Source organism: Pungitius pungitius, chromosome 15 (genome assembly GCF_949316345.1).
Source record: "Pungitius pungitius chromosome 15, fPunPun2.1, whole genome shotgun sequence".
Lineage (NCBI taxonomy): Eukaryota > Metazoa > Chordata > Actinopteri > Perciformes > Gasterosteidae > Pungitius > Pungitius pungitius.
In genome coordinates, this window is record NC_084914.1 from 12,664,297 (window position 1) to 12,688,370 (window position 24,074).

Genomic DNA, 24,074 nt, shown 5'->3' on the forward strand with positions numbered 1-24,074 from the left:
AAGGTTGTGTCTAAATGAGGCAAAGGTTCCGTGAGTGGATCTGATGGACTTCCAAATGAGGGGTAAATCTGGACCAGACTCACTCCAGACAATCTGCTTTGATCGCCCAATCTCCCCTGTGATATCCAGCACCCGGGGAAGCCTCCTCTACACCTTGTAGCCCTGAAGCAGAAGAGGCGAGAGGGCGCGTCTATCCCCGCACCCTCCTCTTCTCGCTGCCCATCTCTTTCTCTCTCTCTCTCACACACACACACACACACACTCACCATCCACACCCACACCGGACTCTCTTTTGAAAGTCTAGGGCTTGATTTAAAATTCCTCTTCAGAGCGTGTCATGCATTTTATATGCATGGCGAGTGTGTGAGAGAGAGAGAGAGAGAGAGAGAGAAAGGAGGTGTTGCATGGGGCTCCTGCCCAAATGAACTTCCCCCACGCTGTTGATCTCCTCCGGGATCCATCTATGCACACACACACACACACACTTGCACACCAGCACCTCTTCCTTTCACTCCTTTCGACTCCCTGCACCCACACACCCAACTCTTTCAACATTAGTTTTACTGCATCATGCTTTTCACAAATTCCACCGAGCAGCAAGAGGGCCGCAGCCTTTGAAGACGAGAGTGATCAGAACAGAGGAAGGGGGTGTGCAAAAAAAAAAAAAAACCTGGCCTCAGGGCAGTTCTCTTTTTTTTTTTTTGCACTTGTGTTTAACAGGGCATGGAGACGAGGAGGAGAGGCTGACAAGTGCGGCGTTTGGGGACAGCTTTGATGTGTGCTGGGGTGCGGCTGCTGCGCCTGCACAGTCCTTCGCGAGGAGACTGTGACGTTGACACGAGCGCAGTTCACAGCTGTGGGTGGATGACGGACAATCAAAGGATGGCGCACTGCTCTCGGCCCCTGGGACGTCTCTTATTGAGAAGCTGAGGATGGAATAATAGAAAAATAAAAGCATGAACATGCACTTGGACTGCAGCTGCTTGAGAAATCCGGTTTATTAGGAACAATATGATCCCGCTAGCTTATTGTGGATTAAAGCAGTAAACAACAGAAACACAATTCACTTTTTTTTTCTTCTTTTTTTTTTTAAGTGCTACAGGTTTGTGATTATACATGAAACAGTACAGCAACATTGCGCCTACATTCATAAATGCACAGAGAATATAAAAATGACAGTATATTGCTGTTGAGCCGTTCACTGCTCATAAATCACCTTCTGATGCCCTCTTACACACACACACACAAACACACACCACTAGAAATATTTCACACGCTGTGAGCTGCTGTAATGTGAAATGGGGTTGATAGTGACAACTGAAACTAGGTTTGAGTCAGGCAGGTCCACATTTTACAGATAAGCAGTGAGTTATCATGGGAGCACAACGCTGACTAAAGTTAAGCGGATAGCACAGTAACGCGAGACAAACCCTCCGCAGAGAGAAGACCTCTGAATAGAATCACTGAAGAGAAGTATTCTCCTTAAGCTACTTTTTGTTTTTTCTTTTTGAAATTAAAGATGAATACACGTTAACTTTGGTTTCCAGCTCTTTAGAACTATACTGTAAATCTGTGGCAGGTTAAGCTGTAAGTAAAAGTAAAATCAACAGTATAGCAGCCTTAAGCCATAGTTAATACAACACAAAAATTAAAATCATTTTTCTTGTTATAATAGCAGCCAGGAAAAAAAATTACAGTGTGATTCCGTAGAATATAAAAAGTGAAATCTATTTTTTGTTAAAGTACTGATAATAAATCTGTGGTCAGGTACCTCTCAATAAATAGAAAAATGCACCTCCTTTGCTGTTATTTGTTTCGATATATGCTACCCTATTCTGTTATGATTGTTGTTGTGTGACGACATACCGACCTTTCATCCATGCAACAAAGAAGTTGAACATCTTAAATGACAGAGGACAGAAAGAGAGGAAAAAAAACATTGCAAAATATAAACCAAAATATTTCGGAGCTTATAAGCACTTCCAGATTTTTCTATCAGACCGTAACACAAGACTAACATCAATGAACCGGATCGATGAGTGAATGCATTTCAGGGACATCTCAGGTTCCAGCACACGGGACGCTTCAGTCCTACACTGAGAGCCCTGCTGCCGCTGTTCCACGCCGCCGTCTGTAACCCACGGGCCACTTTCTCTTTCTCCGTCCACGTCAAACGTGCGTCTTTTTGTCCGAGTGGACTCCGGCGTGGGGGGGGGGGCACGTGCTGACGATGAGTCGGCTGGGAAACGCCTGGTGGGCCCCAGGAATCGTCCCGAATGTGGACTGTGTGGGAGCGCTGGTAGGAAATGGAAACCAGTGGATGGCCTCAAAGAGCCGCTCGGTGCGGATGTGTGAGGGTTTTCTGCCGAGCGCTGGTCTCCGTTGGCCTCGCTTGATGAATCCACATTTCAAATAAGAGGCTTCGTTACTTTTACCTCAGTCTTTTACTTTGTGCTCAATGTGTTCATCAACTCATGAATTTATTGTCATGCTTGTTGTGCTTCTTCAGCTTTTCTTTTTGCTCGGAAAAGCAATTTTCTGTGATGAAACAACACAGTTTGGGGGATTTGGCATGCTGCAAAAATAACACAAAAAAAACCCCACACACACAAAGATCGGGATTGAGGAGCTCTCGAGGCTCCAGAGGAAAGATCATCGGAGCTCAGTCCTCCCCTGGCCCTTGGTGCAGTGTGATGGCGGAGCGTGTTCAGAGATCACTGGAGCTGTCTGAGGAGTGAAAGCAGTAGACACAAGCCAGCGAGCCATTTCCATTTTACATTCTGAGCAGCTGTTCTGAGGAGGAAGTCCTTTGAAGGACGGGCTGCAGGGGGAGAGGAGGAGGAGGGGGGGGGGGGTGTAACCGAAGTCAATGGTTCAAACGGGGTTCTTCACCCTAACAGGCAGGGGGCGGGGCTGTGGCCTCTCCAGTGTGGGGCATCATTGTCCGTGCACCCTCCATTGTCGAGGCCTCCTAGTACGAGGTCCCGCGTGAGCTCTGACACATGCGACGTCTACTCTAACACTCCACATTCATGCTATAACTGGGACAGAAGCAGGCAGAACAAACATAAAACGGAACAGATGCAGGCCAGTTGATGTCGTACTCCGTCTGGCGCGAGTACAGCGAAGCTGCCTCGTTTCAAGACGTCCTTTTTACTCCGTACGGGCTGTGCATCTGGTTGCTTCAATTGAGCTGATTTGTGTCTGTCTTGACATGGGGAGGGGGGGGGGGAGAAGAGAAGGGAGTTTTCTGAAAGGGGGGGCTTTGAAGAGAGCACGATTCGAGAAAGTCTGAAGGTTGTCTCTAAGGGGTCAGTGGGAATCTGTAAAATGGAAGGGAGGGGGAGGGGGGGGAGCGAGTCGGGGTGCGCTCACTTCTGTGTGAGGTATGCTCCGATGGTGAGGCTAGCGGCCCCCAGTGCAGCCAGACCGAAGACCGTCTTGATGGAGGGCCAGGAGCTATTGAAGAGGGAGTCCCTCTGCCTGTCGTACAGCTCCACAAAGGCGTCCTGTAGAGGGAGACAGGAGGAGGGAGACAAGTTCATTGGACTGGGCAAAGATGCATTCTTGCGTCGGCTGGTTATTTGATGGGTGGAGTCTACTCGAAAAATAAACACCATAAAGGATGGAGAGCTTCTTGTATGCAGTTTATGATGGAAAACCAAGCGCAATCTTTTCCTGGAAAACAAGCGATGGCTTCTTCTAGTGTGATATTTTGACAGAAGGAAAAATAAATGGGAAGGAAGGATTGATTTGTCCAACAACACGTGGGTACCTTTTTTTTGTTTTAGATTCCCACCTATTGACATTTGACAATGGAGTTAAAAAATTGCTTAAATAATGAAACATTTACAGTACCCCACTCTTCCAGAACCCTGTTACGCACACCCTGGGGCACACAACACGACACAACACCACAAAACACACACTGAACAAATATGTTTGTTTTTTTATTGTTTCTAGCGCATGGACGGGCGCTTGCAGCCCTCCCACATAAATATATTCATGTTACTCACAGGGCACTCTGCTTTCTGCTGCTAACAGGAGTTTTAAAAGAAGTCTGCTCCAATTTGAGTTTGTGTGAGTGTGTGTATGGTCCATGGAGCAAACAGCCCCAACAAATGCAGACATCTGATCATAAGGGGTGACAGCAGGAACAGCTGGACAGGAAGTCCTGGCGCTAAGATTCTCACACACGCGCACACACACACACACACACACACACACACGCACACACACGCGTAGATTATCGTGAACCCAAGAAGAAAAGGGAGGATATGTGAACCATTAACCATTAAGTCTTTATTCAAAGCTAACCACATTATTAGCATTGTGTATCTGTACATTTGAGGCCCTTCGGTGCCTCTGTAGCTGTAACTTGATCTATCTGTGAACAATGGTGAATTGTTAAGCTCACCGCAGCATTACTACCATTTCCCATGGGAATCCATCATCTCCATAGTTCAGTCTGTCTTCATTTTTGACTCAATTTACTTACAGTAATCCTGTTTTATGTGATTCGTTAATTCTAACTGGAATGCTTGTTTTATTTTACCTTGATCTAGAAGCAAAACTGGGTCAAAATGGACGTTTTCATGTATCACATTATAATATACAGCTTTCAGAACTCCATTCTGAAGTGCTGCGGGGGGACAGAAGTATTTCCTGTTTCCTCTCCTCCCTTCCCGTCCTGTTGCATTCCAGAGGCTGGGGGCCACAGTGACACAGAGGAGGAAGGATTTCATCTCACTTCCCACCCTCTGGTGATAAAACACACTGCATTCTTATATCAGCCGGCAATATCATTAACCACATTGGCATTTCCTTTGTTGCATCTTTGTGTTTTTAATTGTGCAGGGCTGAAAAACAAAACCACGCATAGAGGAGAGCACACAGCCATGCAGCAGCACTGTGAGTCTGAACTGTGCTTTGAGCCAAACGCTAACGGCAGCATGTTGGTTATGGACAGGGTATGAAGTTTACCGTTCCAGTGTAGCATATCACCCTGCTAACCTGTGTCAAGTAGCTAGAAACACAAAGTGAAGCTGAGGGTGATAGCATTACTTTTGCAGCGTATCCAAAGTTTACTGTAATTCATCCTGAGAGGGACATAAATGTCTGTAATAAATGTCAACGCAATTCATCAAATATCTGTTGAAATGTTTCACACACACACCCAGAATTGTTTGCCTTGTGCTAACACTGAAAGCTCAGGACTGCATTCGCAGGCTCCTAAAGAAACTCCCGGGGTCCAAATCCTCAGACAATTTGTAGAACTGTGAGGTTTTCTGGGAATTTCCTGTTCCATGTCCATGTCCTGTGTGGGACATTTCCCCCCTGAGCTACGTGAAGTATTTTGTGGGGGTTAAAGAGTTTTTTTCCGTCCAGGAGAAAGCAGCTCAGAGAAATCTTCTCCAAACGCTGAGTGGCGGCGAGTTAATGAAGTGCTACATATTAAATCAGGGTTTGCAGGGAAAATGTTTGTTGTCATCCTCATTAGATTTATATGCTGCCATGCATGGCCATATATATACATGTGTGTATCCCTCCTAAGCCACGACTCCTTGTTAGCTGACATTGGCGGAGCTGTGAACCGCTTTCACTTTCTGAGCCAAACTGGAGCCGGCGGCTTCGCACCGCTGCGAGGAGAGAAGCTATTTTGGCTTCGTTACGCAACACGCGGCAGGACGAAATAGACTTTGGCGTGCTGCCACCGCCGAGGTAATTAATGGGAAACACTGGATGTGGTCGTGGGCCAACTGTCATCTCCGTCCCGAGAGCCACGCCGCTAGCATGGCTGAAAGTAGAGCGCCATGTGTTTCAGGTGGCTTCATTCTCAACCGTGAACAGGCACCGTCTTTCAGCCCTCCCTGGCTCACTCCTCCTTCATTCAGGTATTAAATAGAGAACCACCTCTTCGGTTTCGACCTCCAGCTGAGGGGCTTGTGTGTGTGTGTGTGTGTGTGTGTGTGTGAGCTGGCAAAAACACGGCCTCCGTCTATTCCCCCCCCCCCCCCCCCCTTTCCCCGCCCCCCACACCCGCACCCACTCCCGGAAATAAGTTAGCTGAAGCAATAACACGAAGCCGGTGGCTCCAGCAAACGTGTACATGTGACCGACCGCTAGCTCGGCTCCACCGCATGGCAAACCCATGATGCGTGTCCTCAATGTGTCCGAGTCGGGAACAGCGGTGGGCCAATTACGGTAAGAGCTTCATAAGAGCTGTGATGGGTGTCTAAAAGAATCTCACAAGGACGTTGGCGGTAATAACTCTACACTGAGGGGGGGGGGGGGGGGGGAGGAATTGTGTCAGGTGGATATCATGAGACTGAGGCAGGCTCCTGGAACATTTTCACCCCTATGTGGGCAAGCTGTGCTGCAACCACCATGTGACTAGAAGTGGGGGGAAAAAAAAAAAACCGTAGGAATTTCTATTCCATTTCCCTTCCGCTGCCTCATTCTGTTTTTGTGTTAACAGCTACCGTGAAGGACGTGAGCCTTTTGAGAACATTTTAAACCGCTGAGGCAGAGGGAAAGAGAAAGTTTGCAGGAACAGGAGAGGGCAAAAACAGCTGCATCCGTCACATCAACAGAAGACTCTATAATCCTCAAGAACTCTTCTCGCTGCCCTGCAGCAGACCATCTGTCACCGACAGCAGGTATGCATCTGGGAGCCAGCCGGCCATTCTCCACGCTATTCTTTATTATTATTTTTAGGATCAATGGCTTCATAAAAAGGTCAAAGACCCCCATACAGTGTCCAATGGGAAAATGTCTTCATCCACATTCATTTTTGCTCCACACAACGAATCCCTTGGAGACACACAAACCGTGTGAGGATCCCGTACTCGCTGCCAGAGTGTCATGGTTACCCCGGCTAGAAGCTTCACACATGATTTGCTTTTCCCACCAGCGGGAGAGGCCTCGTCTCCACCTCTCATTTGTTTTTCACATGATGTAGACCTCTGGGTTCTTTGCTCAGTGTCTTTCTGAAGAACACAGGGAGCTTTTCGCCCTGTTGCCTTCCCTGGATGGCCCTACGCTGCCTTAACAGTAACAGGAAGTAAAGAAACATTTGCCAGTTCCTCTGGGTACCCCCCCCCCCCCCCCCCCCCTGCTTTTGGGATTTATCCCACAGCTTGTGTGAAGACAATGAGTCGTTTCTGCCTCAGTCGAAAACCAACCAAAATCATAAGGCAGTCACGCCTGTGTTTTGGGGGACAGTTCTGTGGGTCAAAGTTGAAGCTCTAATTAAAGTGCCTTGTTGTGCCATCGCTGCTATGTTCACCTTTCCTAAGCAGTCACATTGTGACATACTTAGAATATTGCATACGCTGCAGCTGCTGCTGCTGCCTTTCTTTGCTTTTCCAATGAGCTACCTGCAGATATCCCTCCACCTAATTAACGTCAAACTCCCGTTCCAGGAGCCTGGGGAGAGTAATGCGAGATAGAAATGCAAGGAAGACATTAATGTTCTTTGCAATTGATCTGTTTCATGTGGGTGTGTTATTTATGATGTACGAATGCACAAATTGCACACGCCAGGTGACAGGACGGCTAACCTCCGGTCAGGCAGCAAGGTCGGGCTCGATCAAGTCCCTGGAGGGTCGTCCGGCGACTGGTACGGGCAAAAATGAGATGACAGAGGTGTTTTTCTGCACTGCTCATTACCCAGCGAGCCCCCCTGTGTCAGCAGCGGCAAACAGCTCGGAGCCGAGGACGCGGAGCCCTTCAGCACACTGTGACAATACTGGAATGCTTGAAAACAACAACCCAGCAGCCAAGTGATGGCACACTGGGTGGAAAGCTGCACAAACCTGGGAAATGCGCCCACTCAGCACAGAGACGGTTTGTAGATGGGAGCTAAACTGTAAACAGTGATGCTCGTATGAATTTACGTAGCCTAATTACTGGGCATTAGAGCCACTGGGGGTGGGGTTTGTTTCCTTCGGATGTACTGTATGTACTTCATATTTTAGTATGAAGAGTTCCCACTCTTCATACTAAAATATAATGCAGGGCTGCTGGCTGTGGACTTGTATTTGTCTGACGCTAGCTTATTGATCTTCTCATCTATCTCCGCGCCAGAAAGAAAAAAAGCATCTTTGAAAGTATTCCTCAAAAATAATGTTACCTGGTTCCTGCATTTCAAATGTTGGAATTGCATCTTTCTTTTTTTTGGATTGTTTGGATAAAACAAGTAATCTACAAGGTCAACTTGAGCTTTGTGATGATGATGATATCATTGTACAGACCAAACAATCGAGCAATGAAATGAAAATGATCGAGCACATTTTGTCCTAATCAAACATGTGAACTTAAAAATGTAAAATATGGCTCGCTAATTGTAGCACACGTGTTTTGGATACAAATATTTATTTAACATCAATATTTGTTTTTCTATCAATCATTTAGCTTTTTGTGAATATTCCCACAGTATGGAAATGAAGACTAATACCAGTCTGTTTGCTACAAAGAGAGCTGAAAATAAATCCTGACTTCAAACAGAGGAAATTGGATACCGTTTTAAATGAGCTTGCTTTGAGCATTATTAGATAACTACTTTGGCACTTGGTGATCTACTTTCTTTGGAAGGAGAAACCGTTTGACATTGGGTTCTACCCTAAAGGCTCACATGCATTCAAATCAACATCAGCAGTGTTTACAAAACAGCAAACTCTCTTGTAGGAGTCAGCCCGCCCTGATGGGACACAGAATGTGATTCGCCAGTAAATCAGCCACACTCCTCATGACGCCAGCCGGCCAGATAAACAAGGACTGTAACTTTACACACAAGACTTTGGTTTCTTGGCCGATGAATGACGCTTTTCATCCCTTCCTCGGGCAGACGACCACTGGAGGTGAACCGTCCAATTTGTGCAGCAGCGACTAGTTTCTTGGCTTGCAGACAAACATTTTTTAGATGTTTACTTAACCTCGAATGAGCAGTAATATAATCCTCACACTGCTTTTATTGTTTGCGGAGACCATTGGTTTTTATTGAACCACTTTGATCCAACATGAAATGAAGGACCTTGTAGGGTCAGAGAGGCCGAGTGGACGCGTGTCTCCTGATGCTCCCGCTCTGCTCCTGCACTCCTGATCTACCTGCACCTCTGCACACCTCACTGAAGCTGAGGGTGTACCCCCACTCCTCGCAGAGCAAAGAGACATCAAAGCGTTTCATTCCCTCACAGTAAATCAGACGGCCTCTGCAGCTCAGTCGATATGTTTCTTTCATTCTTTAAAACAAGCCAGTTGTCCGATTTTGACCTTGAAACCTTTTTCTAAATGAACAATTGATCCAAAAACCCTTCACAGTTGCCGAGACGTGGCACAATGGCTTCCAAAAATAGATACAATGCAGCTGAAAGGGGGATGTCCTCCTTGTCTGAGGATGTCTGCCCGTCCTGCCCCTCAGCGCAGGAGGAAGTGACACTAGTCCAAGCCAGAAGACTTCTACGCAGCTATAAATATCAGGCCTCATCTGAGCTCCGATGGAAAAGGTGCCCGCTGAGTCATCACGCACGCTTGTGCAGGATTGGGTGCTTTGAGTGAATTAAACATGGCTCGAGTGGCTTTCCAGTAAAGACGGGATGTCTAATGGCTCTGTGTTTCTCTCCAAATTTTCCGAGGTAATTGTGTGAAACTCTGGAGCCTCTTGAGTTGTTTTGTTCGAGTTATGCACTCAAGAACGTAGGTGTAAAGTATGACGAGCCACCAGGCACTCAGCGGGTAAAAGAACAACGGCGCCATTCTTCTTATTCACCACAGCTGGGTTTAATAAATAAACACACACACACACACACACATCAAACGCTGTGTACAGGAAGCAGAGTGTGTGTTATTTTTAGAAAAATAAGGGAGCGGGGCAGCCTACACCCCCCCCTCCCCCTCCCTTAGCCTGATTGGTTCAGATAGGAACCTCCGGTGGAGACCGTGGGAACCAGGTGGCCCTTTTGCTTCTCCTGTGACAAACTGAGCCCACGGGAGAGGCTCACTTCCTGCAACAGGGGTGGCACGCTGCTCCAAGCATTAGAAGTCATATCCACTGACCCTTTAAAAGACCCCACAACCGCAGTCCATATGTAGCCAGGCTCAAAATAGACTGACAGGACCAGTGCATATGGTGTAATGAATGGGCTGATCTCCATCTGCAGCCTGCTAGCTGTGCGGCGCGTGTGGAGGCTCGTTGTTCTGACCTGGTGGAGAAATCATGTCATTCTGTTTCTCCTGCAACGATGCGTTCAGCTTTTTTCCGTTGTTGTGGTTTTTCTTGCTCTGAGCCCTGATGTAACAGCATGACGCAATGTTCAAAAGCGTGCTTTCAGGGACCAGTGACTGACTAAGTCTTTGTAAAGAAAGGGAACTTGACAGATCACTTGGTGTTCAGTCACTTCCTGTGCCAGATGCTGCGGAGATGACATCACTGTCTGGTTTGAGACTATGGTTTCTCTGTGGTAGAGCCAAGTACGGTTAAATCACAGACTCTGTGCGGGTAACTAGGGAAAGACTCGAGGCAAGCCAAACATGTAGTCATGCTAATAGCGTGGAGAGTGGGGAGGGGGGGGGAGCTGCAGCTGGTAAGGCACTGTAACTAAGAGATTTGTATTTGTTTTGAACCATTAACTGACTCTTAAATCTTAGCTCCCAGTCTAAGAAAAAACAAACTGTAACAAATGGGCACATTTTATTTCCTCCGAAAGCGGGAATGTTTTTCCTTTGATGAAACCCCGAGTTACCTCTGTAATTAAAGCGGCGGTGCCTAACAAATCGAGTGTAATATCGCCGAAGAGAGAATTAAAGATGCCGGCGAAGGGAGAAGGTATCAGAACATCAAAGCCAGGCGCCCGGTGCCTCGAACACTCTCCTCTTTCATACAGGAGACGTCTCGCGAAGTCGGACCCCACTAAATGAAAGCTTGTCGAGTTTTGGCAACAAGATATGGGAGCGATTTACGTGATTGGAGTAACACGGGGCCCGGTTTCAGGTTCAGGTAGTGTTCTCCGTGTACCCATGCAAATGAGAGAGGCCGCAGTCTGGGTCAGGGCGCGCTGCGAGCGGCGTGGAGCAAATCGAGGCTCTCAGATGTCCGATAATATCCGAGAAAACAATCCCCTGAGGCGCCCACAGGGATGATTTTTGAAGTGAGGAGAAGAGGAACCGAACAACAACAATGACATTTTCGTCAAGGTCAAAGTGAAGACATCCACTTCTCGTGGTGGAGTCTACATTTAGTCAAATATTAGTAGGATTTAAGTCACTGCACTACATGCATATGACAACTCGAGTTACTTAAATTGAATCTGACAACAAGATTGAAAATAAAAATGCAAGACTCTTGTTACGAATCAGACGTCCGTAGATGGTAAACAGTAAACAGTGGTTTGTACGATATCTTATAAAAATGGTAAACAATTGTGATTTGAGAATGTTTGTTATGTATCTTGGACACATGGCGTTAGTTGAGAATATAAGTCGACTTTTACATGTGACACGGTGTCATAGGTGTAAGCCCTGTGCTTGTTTGAACGGTTTATTCGCCCCAAACCTCTTCATACTGATTCTGACTGGCTTTGAGGCTTTGAGGCTTTTCTACTTCAAGGACACTTCGATAATGCTCCTAAAAGGCTTACTGTCAAATCACGTGAGAGGATGTGCTTCATCGGCACTCTGTGGCTGTTGAGTGGTCAGATTTAATTGACAGGCCTGGCAACATAAACAATCCCCCTCATTTTGATTCTGATATTACTAAATAGATATTGGTACACGTCACATCACTGTTTCTTGAGTTGAGCCCTGTTGACCTCGAACTAACAAATCTCACAAGAAACACACAAAACCTCGGAAGTCAAACAACCAAAACCGTTCTCGTGGGTTGAAAGAAGTTTATTCAGAAGTAAGATGTTGTATATAATCGATTATTCTCAGTGTTGTAAGTGAAAAATCACTTTTTTTCCACTGCTGTTATATTGGCATTCATGAAAAAAAAGAAGTGATTTGTTGTAAGACAAAAGCATAACTGGATATGGGAAGGAAAGCAGCTTCCCCACATGCTGACGTTTTGGAATTGTGACATGCGTGACCAAACTTCTCTACCCTGCATGAAGCATGAGGTCATTTTGAAACAGAGGGGGAGGGGTTGCGATAATTATTCCTCCACAATTGAACTACTTGCCGAGGAATCCGAGCCCATTTCCACAGTCGACGCTGAACTTTCCTGTCAGCTGCAATCTCAGAAAGAGCCCTGCAGCCCTGCAGCGTGCCGCTGGCTCAGGAAAAGTTTTCCTACCGCCTGTTCCCCCTTTTTTTTTCAAGCTGGAGATACTGGGTAAAAGTTCACTGACCTCAGGCAACCAGTTGATTTTCATCCAAGGGGCGAGGAATGAGTGGAATGCATTGATGCGCGGAAACAAACAACTCCACTGTGTGCGCCCGAGAGGCCCGATGTGAGAGGGAAGGGACCTCGAGTCGACTGCAAGGAACATGACTGCGCGGCGCGCTCTTGCGTTGTGTTATCGAAAACCATTTAACCCGTTTTCAGCGGTACACAAATGCAATTAAAGCCTTCCTTTTGGTCCGAGTTCAATGGTACCCACACGGACCCTGGAGACTTGTGCGATGAGCAGCGTGCCTGCAGAGCGGCTGCTTGTTTGAACTATCTTGAGCAGGTTAGTTCACTCGGAGCAATGTGACCTTCCTTGTCTTGCATGCGGAGACCAAAGCACAAGCACAGACTCCTCAGCGAATGATAATAAGTTGCCTGTTGTGACATTGAAGGTCTGCAGTGATAACGGGTGGAAAGCTAATGAGGCAGGCGTTGGTGTCATAATAGAGAAGACTTAAAAGAAGAAAAAAAAAGGTTGTCTTTGGCCATTTTCTCTCGGGAGTAATCCGTGAAAAATGCCATTACTGGTATTCAATGGCTGAGTGGCTTTGATGGCTGTGTGCAGTGAATATTAGAAAGTCCCACGTTACACTGGGACTCATGATCATACAGGCAAAAAAGAACACCCTGTATCTGCTAAACATCTTTTTTTAATGAGTGTTTTGTGCTATGTAATGCTCATGTGGGTGTTTCACCAGTACATTCGTCTGCTTTCTCAGTCAGCAGATGGATCAGCTGAGCATCAGATGCTTGTTGAGTCAGATGACTTTAACAGGCCAATTTATCCAGGTTTTTTTCTGTACATTTCTGCAGAGTGAGCTAATCTACTTCAACTCCTGCACCTCCCTTGGAACTCTGATTAAATCAAAGCCATTTGTTCTACCAGCTCCACTTTTGCTTTGCTCTTTCAACCTCGGTGGCCTGATCGTTCTCCGCCAACAATCCCTACTTTATTTTCTCTGACCTGGTTCCAGACCGGACTGCGGCCCATTTATAGTTTTATTAGCCCTTTCTGCTTGCATGCCAATCCATCTCACCACCTCCACCTCCTCCTCCTCCACCCTGTTAGCCTCACTTCCTGATCAAAGACACCTTGTGAAGACCGGCCATTTCGCTCAGGAATATTTTCATTCCTGTCCTCCCCCGGAGAGCAGGAATGTGGACTCGCATTAATTCAAACCCGGAGACACTGAAGGTCACAGGGTCTGAGATTGGGTGGTATCAGAAAATGAGTTTGAGAAAGCTAGCTGATTATTTGGCGATGTGATAATCAAGGTCAGAGGTTTAACATATATATAGTATAGTGGATTAATAAATAAATTACATTTTTGCTGCTTTCTATCTACCATCGGAAAAATATACAAAGCAATTTATAGGGCAATTTGCAGAGTTGATTAAAGTTGTGGTGGTTAGATTTACAGACATGTGGCTCGTCTAGACTCTATGAAGCAAAATGGCGCCTGACATAACTGATCGCAGGCATCATAAAAAATGTGCTTTGACATAAGTCACAAGATGACTGCATCCTTAGGCATAAAACACAACTGTGTTGTCAAAGAGAAATACAAAGAAAATGCTAAACAAAATAGCTAAGAAGAAAAGGGATCACTGTCTCCCCGTATTCTTTGAAGTATCTTCCATTATTTGAAGTTGTAATGACAGCCCAACAGCCAATTAAAGGCAGCGGATCTGCAGAGTAGACCCGGTGGAATTGATGTAAATCCTATGGGAATTCTGGGTAAGCCCCCCCCCCCCTCCCGGAGGTCCCCCATCAGAAGTATAGCATGCAGCCGTGACCCTCTGAAAACCCGGCAAAGAGCTTTGGTTGTAGCTTTCTGTCGGGAGTCCAGCGCGGCGCCGGGTAGCACGAGCAACGTTCCCTCGGCAAAGCTTTCATCTTCCAAACGTCAGGGCCGGATCATTTTCTCCGCACTTAAGACCTCATCAGTGGCCATCAAAGGTGACTGGCACCAGGGTGGTGCTGTGTGAGCTTTGCTGGGAGGGAAAAGCTCTGTGGCAGACACACCCACGGCTGGAAGGAGCATGAAAGCGTTCAAACATCTCGCCGTGGCCCTTCACAACGTCAAAAATCTATTTACCATCATCTGGCAAATGTCTTTTTCTTTTTTGGCAAGGTTTGTACATTTCAGAGAGGAGCCAATAATTGCAAGCTTTTTGATAATGGCCAGTGCTGGTTGCACTGGGAAATCCCAGCGGAGATGGTAGTGGTGGTGTGTGTGTGTGTGTGTGTGTGTGTGTGTGTGTGTGTGTGTGTGGGTGTGTGTGGTGAGGCTGAATGGCACAGCTAACAGGAAGCGATGAACCCCGGGGCCATCTGCTCCCTGCCACGGCTCACATGTCCCTGTGACAACACAGCATTATTGATTCACACTACAACATCCGCTTGTGTGTGTGCATGCTGATGTGCCAGAGTATACATGTGTATGCAAATGGGTGCAAGTGTGTACATAGCCATTTTATGCACAGCAAATAATTGATTTGCACCACCACATCCGCTTCTGTGTTTGCTGGCTTGGGTGTGCTTTTATTAACTATTTGAACCGTAAAGGGTCAATTCACCTAAATCAGAAATAACACATATTTCCACATTTAACGGTGCGAGAAGTGTTATTGATTTGGGTGACCGGACCTTTCAACTATTACTACTACTACTATTATTACTATTACCATACTATTTTAGGCTATTGTGTTGTGTTCTGTTCTGCTCATGCAACAGGCTCCGGTGTTATGAACAAGGAATAATATGGCAGAGTCCCAGATGCATTGCAATCAGACGTGGCTACTGTTGCACTAGAAATTAATTGAGAAGATCAAACCTCTTTTAAAACCCTTTTGGGGGTTTGTCCCAAAAATATCTTCAGTAACCAGAAAATGAGAGGAACCGTTTAACCTTGCCCTATATTGATATGCAGCTTGTGAGATCGTGCCCAGTGGCAAAGTCAACCATCGTCTCAGTAGGCTCCTCATTATCCATCACCCACCGTGACAGGAAAGGTGGAAAACTCTTTTATCTGCCGTCAGAAATGGTTCATTGGCAGCGTCTTTCCACGCAGAACGGTCGGGTTTGTGAACTGAACAAGAGGACGGCACAGAGGCGAAGTGGACAGCGATTAAAGGACCACACAGGGATCAGCGATGGCTTCTATATTTAGAAGGCTGATCACATGTCCCCCCTGCATTTTTTAGGAATATGGCACGTTACCTGACACTCAACGCCAGGTCTCCGGGTAACATTGTGCTGCTTATTAAGGGATTGGGCGAGTGCGTCAATGCCTATGTTTCAGCTGGACCAGTAACACACATATAGGGAGGCAGAGGATGGGGGGGAAAGGAAGAGGTCATCTCGTGACTGGAGCTCAGCATAAAGCCTTGGGGGCTTACTTGAGGGACATCCATTTATTGTCGAGTTTATCTACTCTATATATTATTCATCCGGGTGTTCTGACTGGGATAGTGGTGCTTTTAAACAGCTCTGGCGCGTCTTTCACGCAACGTGGAAACACAGCAGGTGTTTGAGCAAAAGGAGAAAATAGAAACCAGAGCGTACGACCCGATTCACGACAACCACCCCCAAGGGACAAGCTGCAAGAGACAGACCAAACACACACACATAGAAGTCAAATCACACGCGTCAGCGCGCAAATACCACGAACGACGTCATCGGCCAACAACAAAATCTGCGCGCCGCCCAACACTCGGGGAGGGAACAACCAGGTCGTCTCCCATTATTTATTCACAGTCGCTGCTCGCCAGCAGACATTCCTGCACCTCTCCTGAGGAGGCCCAGAAATAAGCTCACAGGACGGGGTGGAGGGCCTCTGGGGAGATGTGAGGTCGTGGTGCAGCACTTACAAAGCAACGGCTTTATTTCATTCGTGAATGTAAAAAACGAAACAAAAAAGCATTCATGTATTTATGCGCTAATCGTGCCGTTAAAGTGATTTGCGTTCACACATTTTAATGACATGATTGCCATGTGTAGAATGGTAAAGATGGCGTAAAGATAAAATAAAGGGAAGGAGCGTTGTGTCAAGATGAAAAAAGATCAAACTCGTCTGACCTCACCATTCGATCAACAGTATTTTGTTGTAACGAGACAGCGTGTCTTCATGAGAACAGCCTTTTCTATAATTAAGACTGACAACGCGTCTGCAGCTTTGAGGCTCGACTCGGGTTCATTGTCAGAAAAAGAAAGGAATTGCAGTTGAACTTTTGAATAAATATCTGAATTATTCATTGCAGCACTATCCAGCCACAACAAAACCTTATGTTTGTCACTCTATGTAGCGGTTAAAAGCTGTAGGCTGATAAGGCAATGCAGGCCTTTCTGCAAGAAAATATAATAAAAATAAAATCTACCAGTTTTATTTTGTGAACACTGTCATGAAAACATATTGAACAAAAAAAAACGATTGTGGCCAAAAATATCATTAAGAATGCATTAAGAAGAGACACTTTAAGGTAGAAAAGCAACCACAAGTTCAAATCCAGGCTGTTCAGTTCGAGTCCTGAAAGAACGTATTCGTGTTGGACTAATTCACAGAGCTGCCTGCGTCTTTGGGAAATGTTTCCGAGATGCAGTTGCCGTGCTGACGGGTGTAAACACGGTGGCAGATGGCGAGCGGCCGAGGCCCATGCAGCTAAAGGGGTACATTACGGGGGGAAAGCTTGGCTCGCTTCTCGCCACACTGAGCTCTTTTGTGGTGTACAGTCTCCACTACAGAGATGAGAGTCCACATCAAGAGATGACATTGTTGTACAAGTCTCAGCCAGACTTGCTTCTCCAGCAGGGAAACGATGTTACTTCTTTGTTTTGGAAGGATAGATGGGAGGGGAGGGGGGGGGGAGCCCTCAATTCTATTTGCATGAGTAATTGTTTATTCCTACGTCTGATTGCAAGAAACAAGCAAGCGCAGTTAGTCCCGCACTCTAATTATGTTAGGCCTGATAAACAACTACAAATGAACAGATGGAGAAAAAACAAGTGACTGTGACTGCACACGATGGGAAAAGAAAAGATCTCCGGCTCAGAATGGATGGATCAATCACGCCTCACGGAGCTCATTACATTAGAAAGGCATCGCGTTCAAAGCCATGCAAACCGTTGCCATAAACACTTCCCGAAAGTCGGCGCGTTTGGCACTGACTTGTGGGTAACGGCTGGAAGTTGGAGACTTAAGGAGGAGACATAAATTGGATGTAAGTGGGATATTATCGGGATTGCACCACATGGGCCTCCTTTGAAAGCACGTTTTTTTTGGTGTGTTTTTATTTTTTTTTCTAGCACTGCCGACATGTCACCTATATGGAGATTAATGACTTCCTCGCTGTCCCAGATCCACTCAGCCTCAACAGGAGGGGGGGGGCCAACAACCACAACACTGTAGCAACATGCACGTCCCACCCACCGACAAGCAGATTGTGCTCAGGGAACCCCCCACAGGATGGACCCAACCCAAGCCAACTGACATTGTCTTCACCACACACACACACACACACACACACACACACACACTTGAAATAGGCCACCTGGATCGCAGAATTCCTCAGCCACCTGATCCTGCTGTTTGAGACTTGAGAAAAAGGCTTTCAGGTGATTTATCGCCTTTGTCTGGTCTTCTACATGAAAAGAAGACTCATCCAGAGCAATCTTACCTATAAAGAGTCAGTCATGCTAACATGCTCACAAGGACAATGCTAACGTGCCGATGTTCAGCAGGTGTGTTCGTCCTCGGAGTGCCACCAGTTAACGTGCTAACATTTGCCAAGCAGCTGTAAATGGATTAAAAGTGACGGGGATATGGTTCGTTTTGAGATAAATCCTCTGCGAAGCATGAATGCATGAATGTCAGTGCAAAGCACCGTAGCAATCCATCCAAAAGTGGTTGACCGATATCAGTTTGGACCCATGAAAGTTTTGCTGCTCTGGTAGCCTTCCAGAGTTGTGAAACGGCTCTTGGAGCACAGTTTGGCGTTTCGCTCGGCGCCGGCACCTCGTCCAGTCGACATGTCTGAGGTCAAGCATGTCATTTTCAGTTAGTGGGACGCCGTCTTCCGCTTTGCTTGGTGTTTACTGAGAGGCCCTGTAAATAAACAGGTGCGCGTGTGGGTGGAGGCCTGCAGCCTAAATGCAATCATCCCCTGGTGAGGGCAATTTCTGCCACCACAAAGGATGGATATATACAGGTGGAGAAAACCGAGCGCGGAGGACAATGGAGGGTTAGTGCTTTACGTCCCGTGGTGTGGGAAGTAATCAGCGCAGAGTGGGAGCTATTTAACCCTCCGCTATGTTTTTGGAAATAAAGTGACTGATGTGTTGTGTCTGAGGGCAGACAGTGTTGTTTAACTGAAGGTGTATTTGACTCACCGCCGGTGATGCCTAGACTCAGCAAAGATTAGTAGGCGCCCCTGATTTGGACTCAAATTGTTTAAAAAACAACAGGAAACAGAGGGTTGCTGATATAAAGCCGTTTCCACACAACCCTCACCCTCGTGTCAAAATGTCAGTAGGAGCAGGATTAGCCCACGCCTTTGTTTTAAGGGTTAGGTGGAAAACACAGACTCACCTCTTGTGTACAATGAAACAATGGACAGAGTGACTACAAACCCAACCTGTCTAAAATGACGTATAACCAGGTTTTCTTCATCATTGTCAGGGCGAAGCACTTGTTGTAATCTGCACCCTCCGAGTCGAAAGCGTCGCCTGGCACGTTAAATTGACACAATTGTTTTTTACACGTGTGTAACCTTGAAAGCAAAAAGCAAGGCTGGGCATATTAGACATATACATGTAGCCCATCTGGTACCTCAAAGAAAGCTTTGCCCCGAAAGCAGATCAGTTTGCACATCACATCCAAACAGAGGACACTGAGGTCATGTCCTCGTCTTATCTGTGAATCCGTAGCGACTTAAAGTGTTCTCACACCCTGAAGTGTTACAAAGTTCACGTGGTGGGTTTTGATTGTTGACTCGATATATTTGAATCTACCGCTCTGACGGATAAAGGGGTATTTCCAGACACATCAGCTCACTATCTCTCAAATCTACTCGCCAATCGGGGGGGGGGGAGTTCTGAAAATAAATCTCAAACAACTTGAGGTGTCGAAGCATAATTCTGAAGGACAGCGGGACAAAATCTACAATCGTCGTTAGTCGCCAAAGAAAAATCCCAGAATCTTCAATACACAAGCGCATAGCAACAAACAGCATGGGGCAAACCACCTTCTTGGCACACGCTGAATGAAGCAGCGACTTTTCCGTATTTCAGACATATTTGAGGACACCAAATAAAGAGGAAGCTGAATTTCACAGACTCAATGCGGAGCACAGGCACGGCTCTGTCTGCAGTGTCAGTTATTGGATGTTGGGTAATAACTGAAATACAGACACCTCTGGAAATCCCCCACTTGACAGACATTCAAATGATGATACATCGACATCACTACCTGGTAGACTCCAACGGTCAATGCTGAAGCTAAAAAACATTCCAGGTATAAGCATGCACTAAATAGCATTACATTGATTTTGAGCCTAGTTTGAGTTAAAGTAATTTGGATATAGTTTCGTCAGAGCTGAGAGCAGAAATCCACCAAGAGGACCCAAAGTGGAAACATGCGCTTTCAAGTAATCCCGAATAATCCTTTTGGATTAAAAAGGCCGTGCGCTGTCTCTCGAGCAGCAGAGATGCAGCCATCTCCGCCCAGCTGGAAAACACAGGCTATGATGACCTACATTGTTGCACACTGGGCAGAGGCTCCAGAGACCTCGAGCAGGCAGCCCGGCCCGCGCCGGCTTCAAGGCGCAGGTCTCAAAAAAAAAAAAAAATCAAATGAAAGGCAGACAAAAGAGTTCCAACCTTGATGCACAGAGGACTGTATGTTAAACACAGCGGCTGCAGATCAACGCTCTGCAGGGCCTTCCCTCTGCTGCCTGCCTTTGATATGTGGTACAACCTGCCACCTCTGGGGGGTGGGGGGGGGGCAAGGCAGACTCAAGGGGAATGCTAAATGCCCCCCCCCCCCCCCCCCCCTTTGAGATTGAATGTTCAATATGAATCATTGATGGTGCCCCCTTCCATTCTTGGCTAAGATAACCAAAGTGTTATGCTCTCGCTAAGGACACCTCCATGAATCAGAGGCTCATTTGCGGTGGATTGAGGAGCACAGAGGAGGAGGACCCTTATTGATGCATGATGTTACTTTTTTTTTTAAACCTTTTTACATTCAACTGTGTTCATATATGTTCGGGCAACTTGTGCTTGGAAGACTCTCCTCGTTGACGTGAGATGGACCTGATAGCTGAGCCCCCATCCAGCCATGCCCAGAGGCCAAAAACACATGAACTCAATCGTCTTCTGTGCGCTGACGTGAGTGTGCTTGACCCCACGCCACCTAACACGTCACGTCACGTCACAGCGGCGCTGCAGTACTTTGCTCTACAGAGCCGTGCGTGTAGGGAAATGTGGATACAGCTCAAGCTGCTGCGATGCATTTGATACAGTTGTGCACAGTGCTGAAGCACACTGGACTTCCACCCTTTTCTGCTCCAGCTGTGCGCGGCCGCCACTGGCTCTCCTGTGGAGAGGGCGGGCTTTAAGTAGAGCGTCAGGAGGTGTGACAGAGAGAGCGGGTCTGATTGGTCAAACTAGCGTGACGGCCACTGTGGACATCCAATCAGAGCGGCTCGTAACGCAGGCCGCCCACGTCCACAGACGTTGGTGACACGTCCATAGAAATAGACGTTTTACTAATCACATTATGGGCTATTGAGAAACGCACGTTTCTATCCCAATCCAACTTTCATGCAGTGAGATAATTTATTAAATGGGACGTCTTTAAACAGAGTAAAAAAAGAAAGAAACGAAAAGGACTTTTGCGCCGCCGTGGCACAACTGCAAAGCGCTCAACTACACGCAATGAGACCTACCCATCCCCCGTTATCTTGTATCCAGATGTTCAGCGGTCCATTCAAATACTCCGTCATCCACTCCGCGATGTTGTCCACCTGCGAGGTCATCTCCTCCTTGGCGGCGCACTCCACGCACACCGTCCCGCCGAACTCGAAGAAAGCGATGATCCGGCCCCAGTTCACCCCGTCCCGGAACAGTTCGTCGATCACCTCGGCGAATCTCCTCTGCGCCGTGGTGGAGGTGAGGTACAGCTGCCGCGACATCTCCGTGAAGTCCGGCTGGTACAGTCTCTCGAGTTCGTCCCCAGCCTCGCGCAGGACTCGGTGCGTGGCGGCGGCGGTCGGGTCGGACGGCGGGAGCCGTTTGCAGAGGTGCGAGACGCTCTCTCCGTCGGGCCCGGCTTCGCGGCACCGGCGGACCAGGGTCGGTGGCGGGACAACCATTAAGCCGTTGTTGGCTGCGTCTTCATCCCCGACGTCGTCGAATCCGAACACGTAGCCTCGTTTGGAGAGTTTATGGCAGATGTACTTTTCCACAATGTGGCGATTGGACTCGTTCGACATACCGGCGTAATTGTGGTGCTTTTTTTTTTTTTTTTTTACATAGACGGGGGCGTTTGTCTTAAATCAAATGCATAATGATCGAAACAGTGCACTGCACAACGCGCAGGGTTATCCAGAACTCGACTGATTTCTAATACATGCAGGGCAACGACTAATCCCACATATGGAGCGAAAGCCTCGCGAGTTGATCAAAATCCCTTCATGAACAAAAAAAACGGCGCAGAAAAACGTTTCAAAAGTAAAAAAGAAAAGAAAATACAGAGTCCGTGTCAGCCGCAAGTCTTCATTTCCTCGTATCCTTAGGGGGACGTTGGCGACCTTCTCTTTGCATTGAAATCCAATATGCGGAAGAGGTTGGAGTAGTGCCGATGTATTCCTGTGCACATCACCCAGGCGTGGAAGTGTTGCGACTAAAAAAACATGAATGAGACCAAAGGTGGATGCGCCCCAAGTGGCTTTACGCGCCACCAACTATTTTAGCGGCGTTTACGCACGGGGGGGACAGCGAGCCAGACAAGGTCGGACTGACTCCTCTTCCACGATTGCTCCTCATTTCCACTGCAGCAGCTCCCTTCCCACCGTCAGGGCTGCTGGTGAGGTATTTCTGACGTCAGCCACGCAAAGTCATTCCTTTGGCTGCGCTCGGAGACTCAAGTGCACATGAAGAACTGCAAGGAAATACTTAGCAGGGCCCAATTCTCCTGGTTCTTATGTTAGCATTGTGAAAAACTAAACTGAAATCCACACGACTAAACCCAGAAAATAAAATGAACGAAGCGGAGATAGCCTTCATTTAGTTGACTTACTAAAACGCGTGGACAGCTCATAGAGGATCCTGCTTTAGTGCATGAGGGTTCTGATGAGGGGATGCTTTCACGTGGTCCAGCCACCCCCTTGTGGATGGGGATCCCACCTTGCACTTCAAAAATAAATGTGCCGGTATAGAATTCCCCTGATCTCTTCTCTCCCTCTGCCCTGCGTGGATTCTCCTCCTCTGGTGCGACAGGTGAAGCATCCTGGAAAGTTTAGAATCTCACCTCCTCCAACAGATGACAGGGACTATTTTCTTCACAAGTATTTATTTATTTTTCTCATCACGTAAGAAAATAAGACAAAGAAACGTTCCACTTCTCACATTTTCTTTCAATGGCACACGAGGTGAAGATGTTACTTTTTTTTTTTCCTTTTCTTTTTGGCAGAAAACAAGTAAAAAGCAAGAAGGAATGAAAAGAGTGCACTATGACTTCCATGTTTAATACTCACGTATCTGATGACGACACCATTTAATAAGGGAAACTAGCCAGGCCGTTAGGGAACGTAAACCTGCACTATGTTCAAACATCTGGTAAGCAAAGGCTCCATTTGCATAGCTTAAAGATTAAAAAAAGCCTGCTTTTACATGGGCTACATGTTCTATCAACTAGGTGTTGGTACCTCAAGGTAAAAGACAAAAAGTCATTTTGAAAGCAATAAATGCCCAATTATGAAAAGCTCTAGAGTGCAGTGACTGTACGCCTTTAACCAACTTCAAATGAGAACTTCATCAAACACGACTCATCCATTCTCACTTTCATGACTTGGATTTCTGTAAGGCTTCTTTTTGTCAAACACTGGAAATGGACAAAAAAAACCCACTCAAAAACAATTGGCATTTTACACTGAAAAGGTATTACAGAATAGGAATAAAAAATAACTGGTAAACCACACGAGGGTTAAGTCACGATGTTCTGTGGACAGGTCCATTCGTATAGCAGTAGCTTCAGCAGTGGTCACGTCTTAAGGCCTGGAATGGGTCCCCACGCTGCTCCACAGCTTGAACAAACGAACATCAACAGAGCAGGGACATCGAAAGAAATCGCACACAAAAGCAACGCGGCCACAACAATTGTCTTAACACATTTTGGCATTGAAATATTGGTCTATTTAAAAATAATATGTTCTGATTTGAATGCTTTGTATGAAAGTACATTCTCCCCCGTTTGTGGCGGACCAAAGGAAGACTTGCAAGAGTCGACGGTGTACTTTCTCCTCCCTCGCTATGCAAAACGTATGGTAAGGAGTGGTTATTACGAGGTCTTTCCGGGAGGGAATAGATGGTGTCATTTATGGGGCTGCAGAGCCCCAAAAGGTGTACCACACGCTGACAGAAGGGAGTCTTTCTACCGTTTGGGCCTTCGCGCAAAGCAAATCTCTA

General features: G+C 46.8%; 1 protein-coding gene across 1 annotated transcript; it reads right to left on the minus strand.

Moving 5' to 3' along the window:
• Positions 1-980: 980 nt before the first annotated feature.
• On the minus strand, positions 981-22,695 carry bcl2b (BCL2 apoptosis regulator b). The gene is made up of 2 exons (XM_037458011.2): positions 21,335-22,695; positions 981-3,509 (listed from the first exon to the last, which is right to left on the minus strand). Exons 1-2 carry the CDS (start codon positions 21,878-21,880, stop codon positions 3,372-3,374), a joined length of 684 nt encoding a protein of 227 aa, XP_037313908.1. The 5' UTR covers positions 21,881-22,695; the 3' UTR covers positions 981-3,371.
• Positions 22,696-24,074: the final 1,379 nt, after the last annotated feature.

Excerpts from the sequence above, each read along its gene's own strand:
- bcl2b (XM_037458011.2), bottom strand. The coding sequence starts at position 21,880 with ATGTCGAACGAGTCCAATCGCCACATTGTGGAAAAGTACATCTGCCAT. Across the intron at positions 3,510-21,334 it reads TACAAGATAACGGGGGATGG|GACGCCTTTGTGGAGCTGTA; the intron begins GTAGGTCTCATT and ends CTCCCTCTACAG.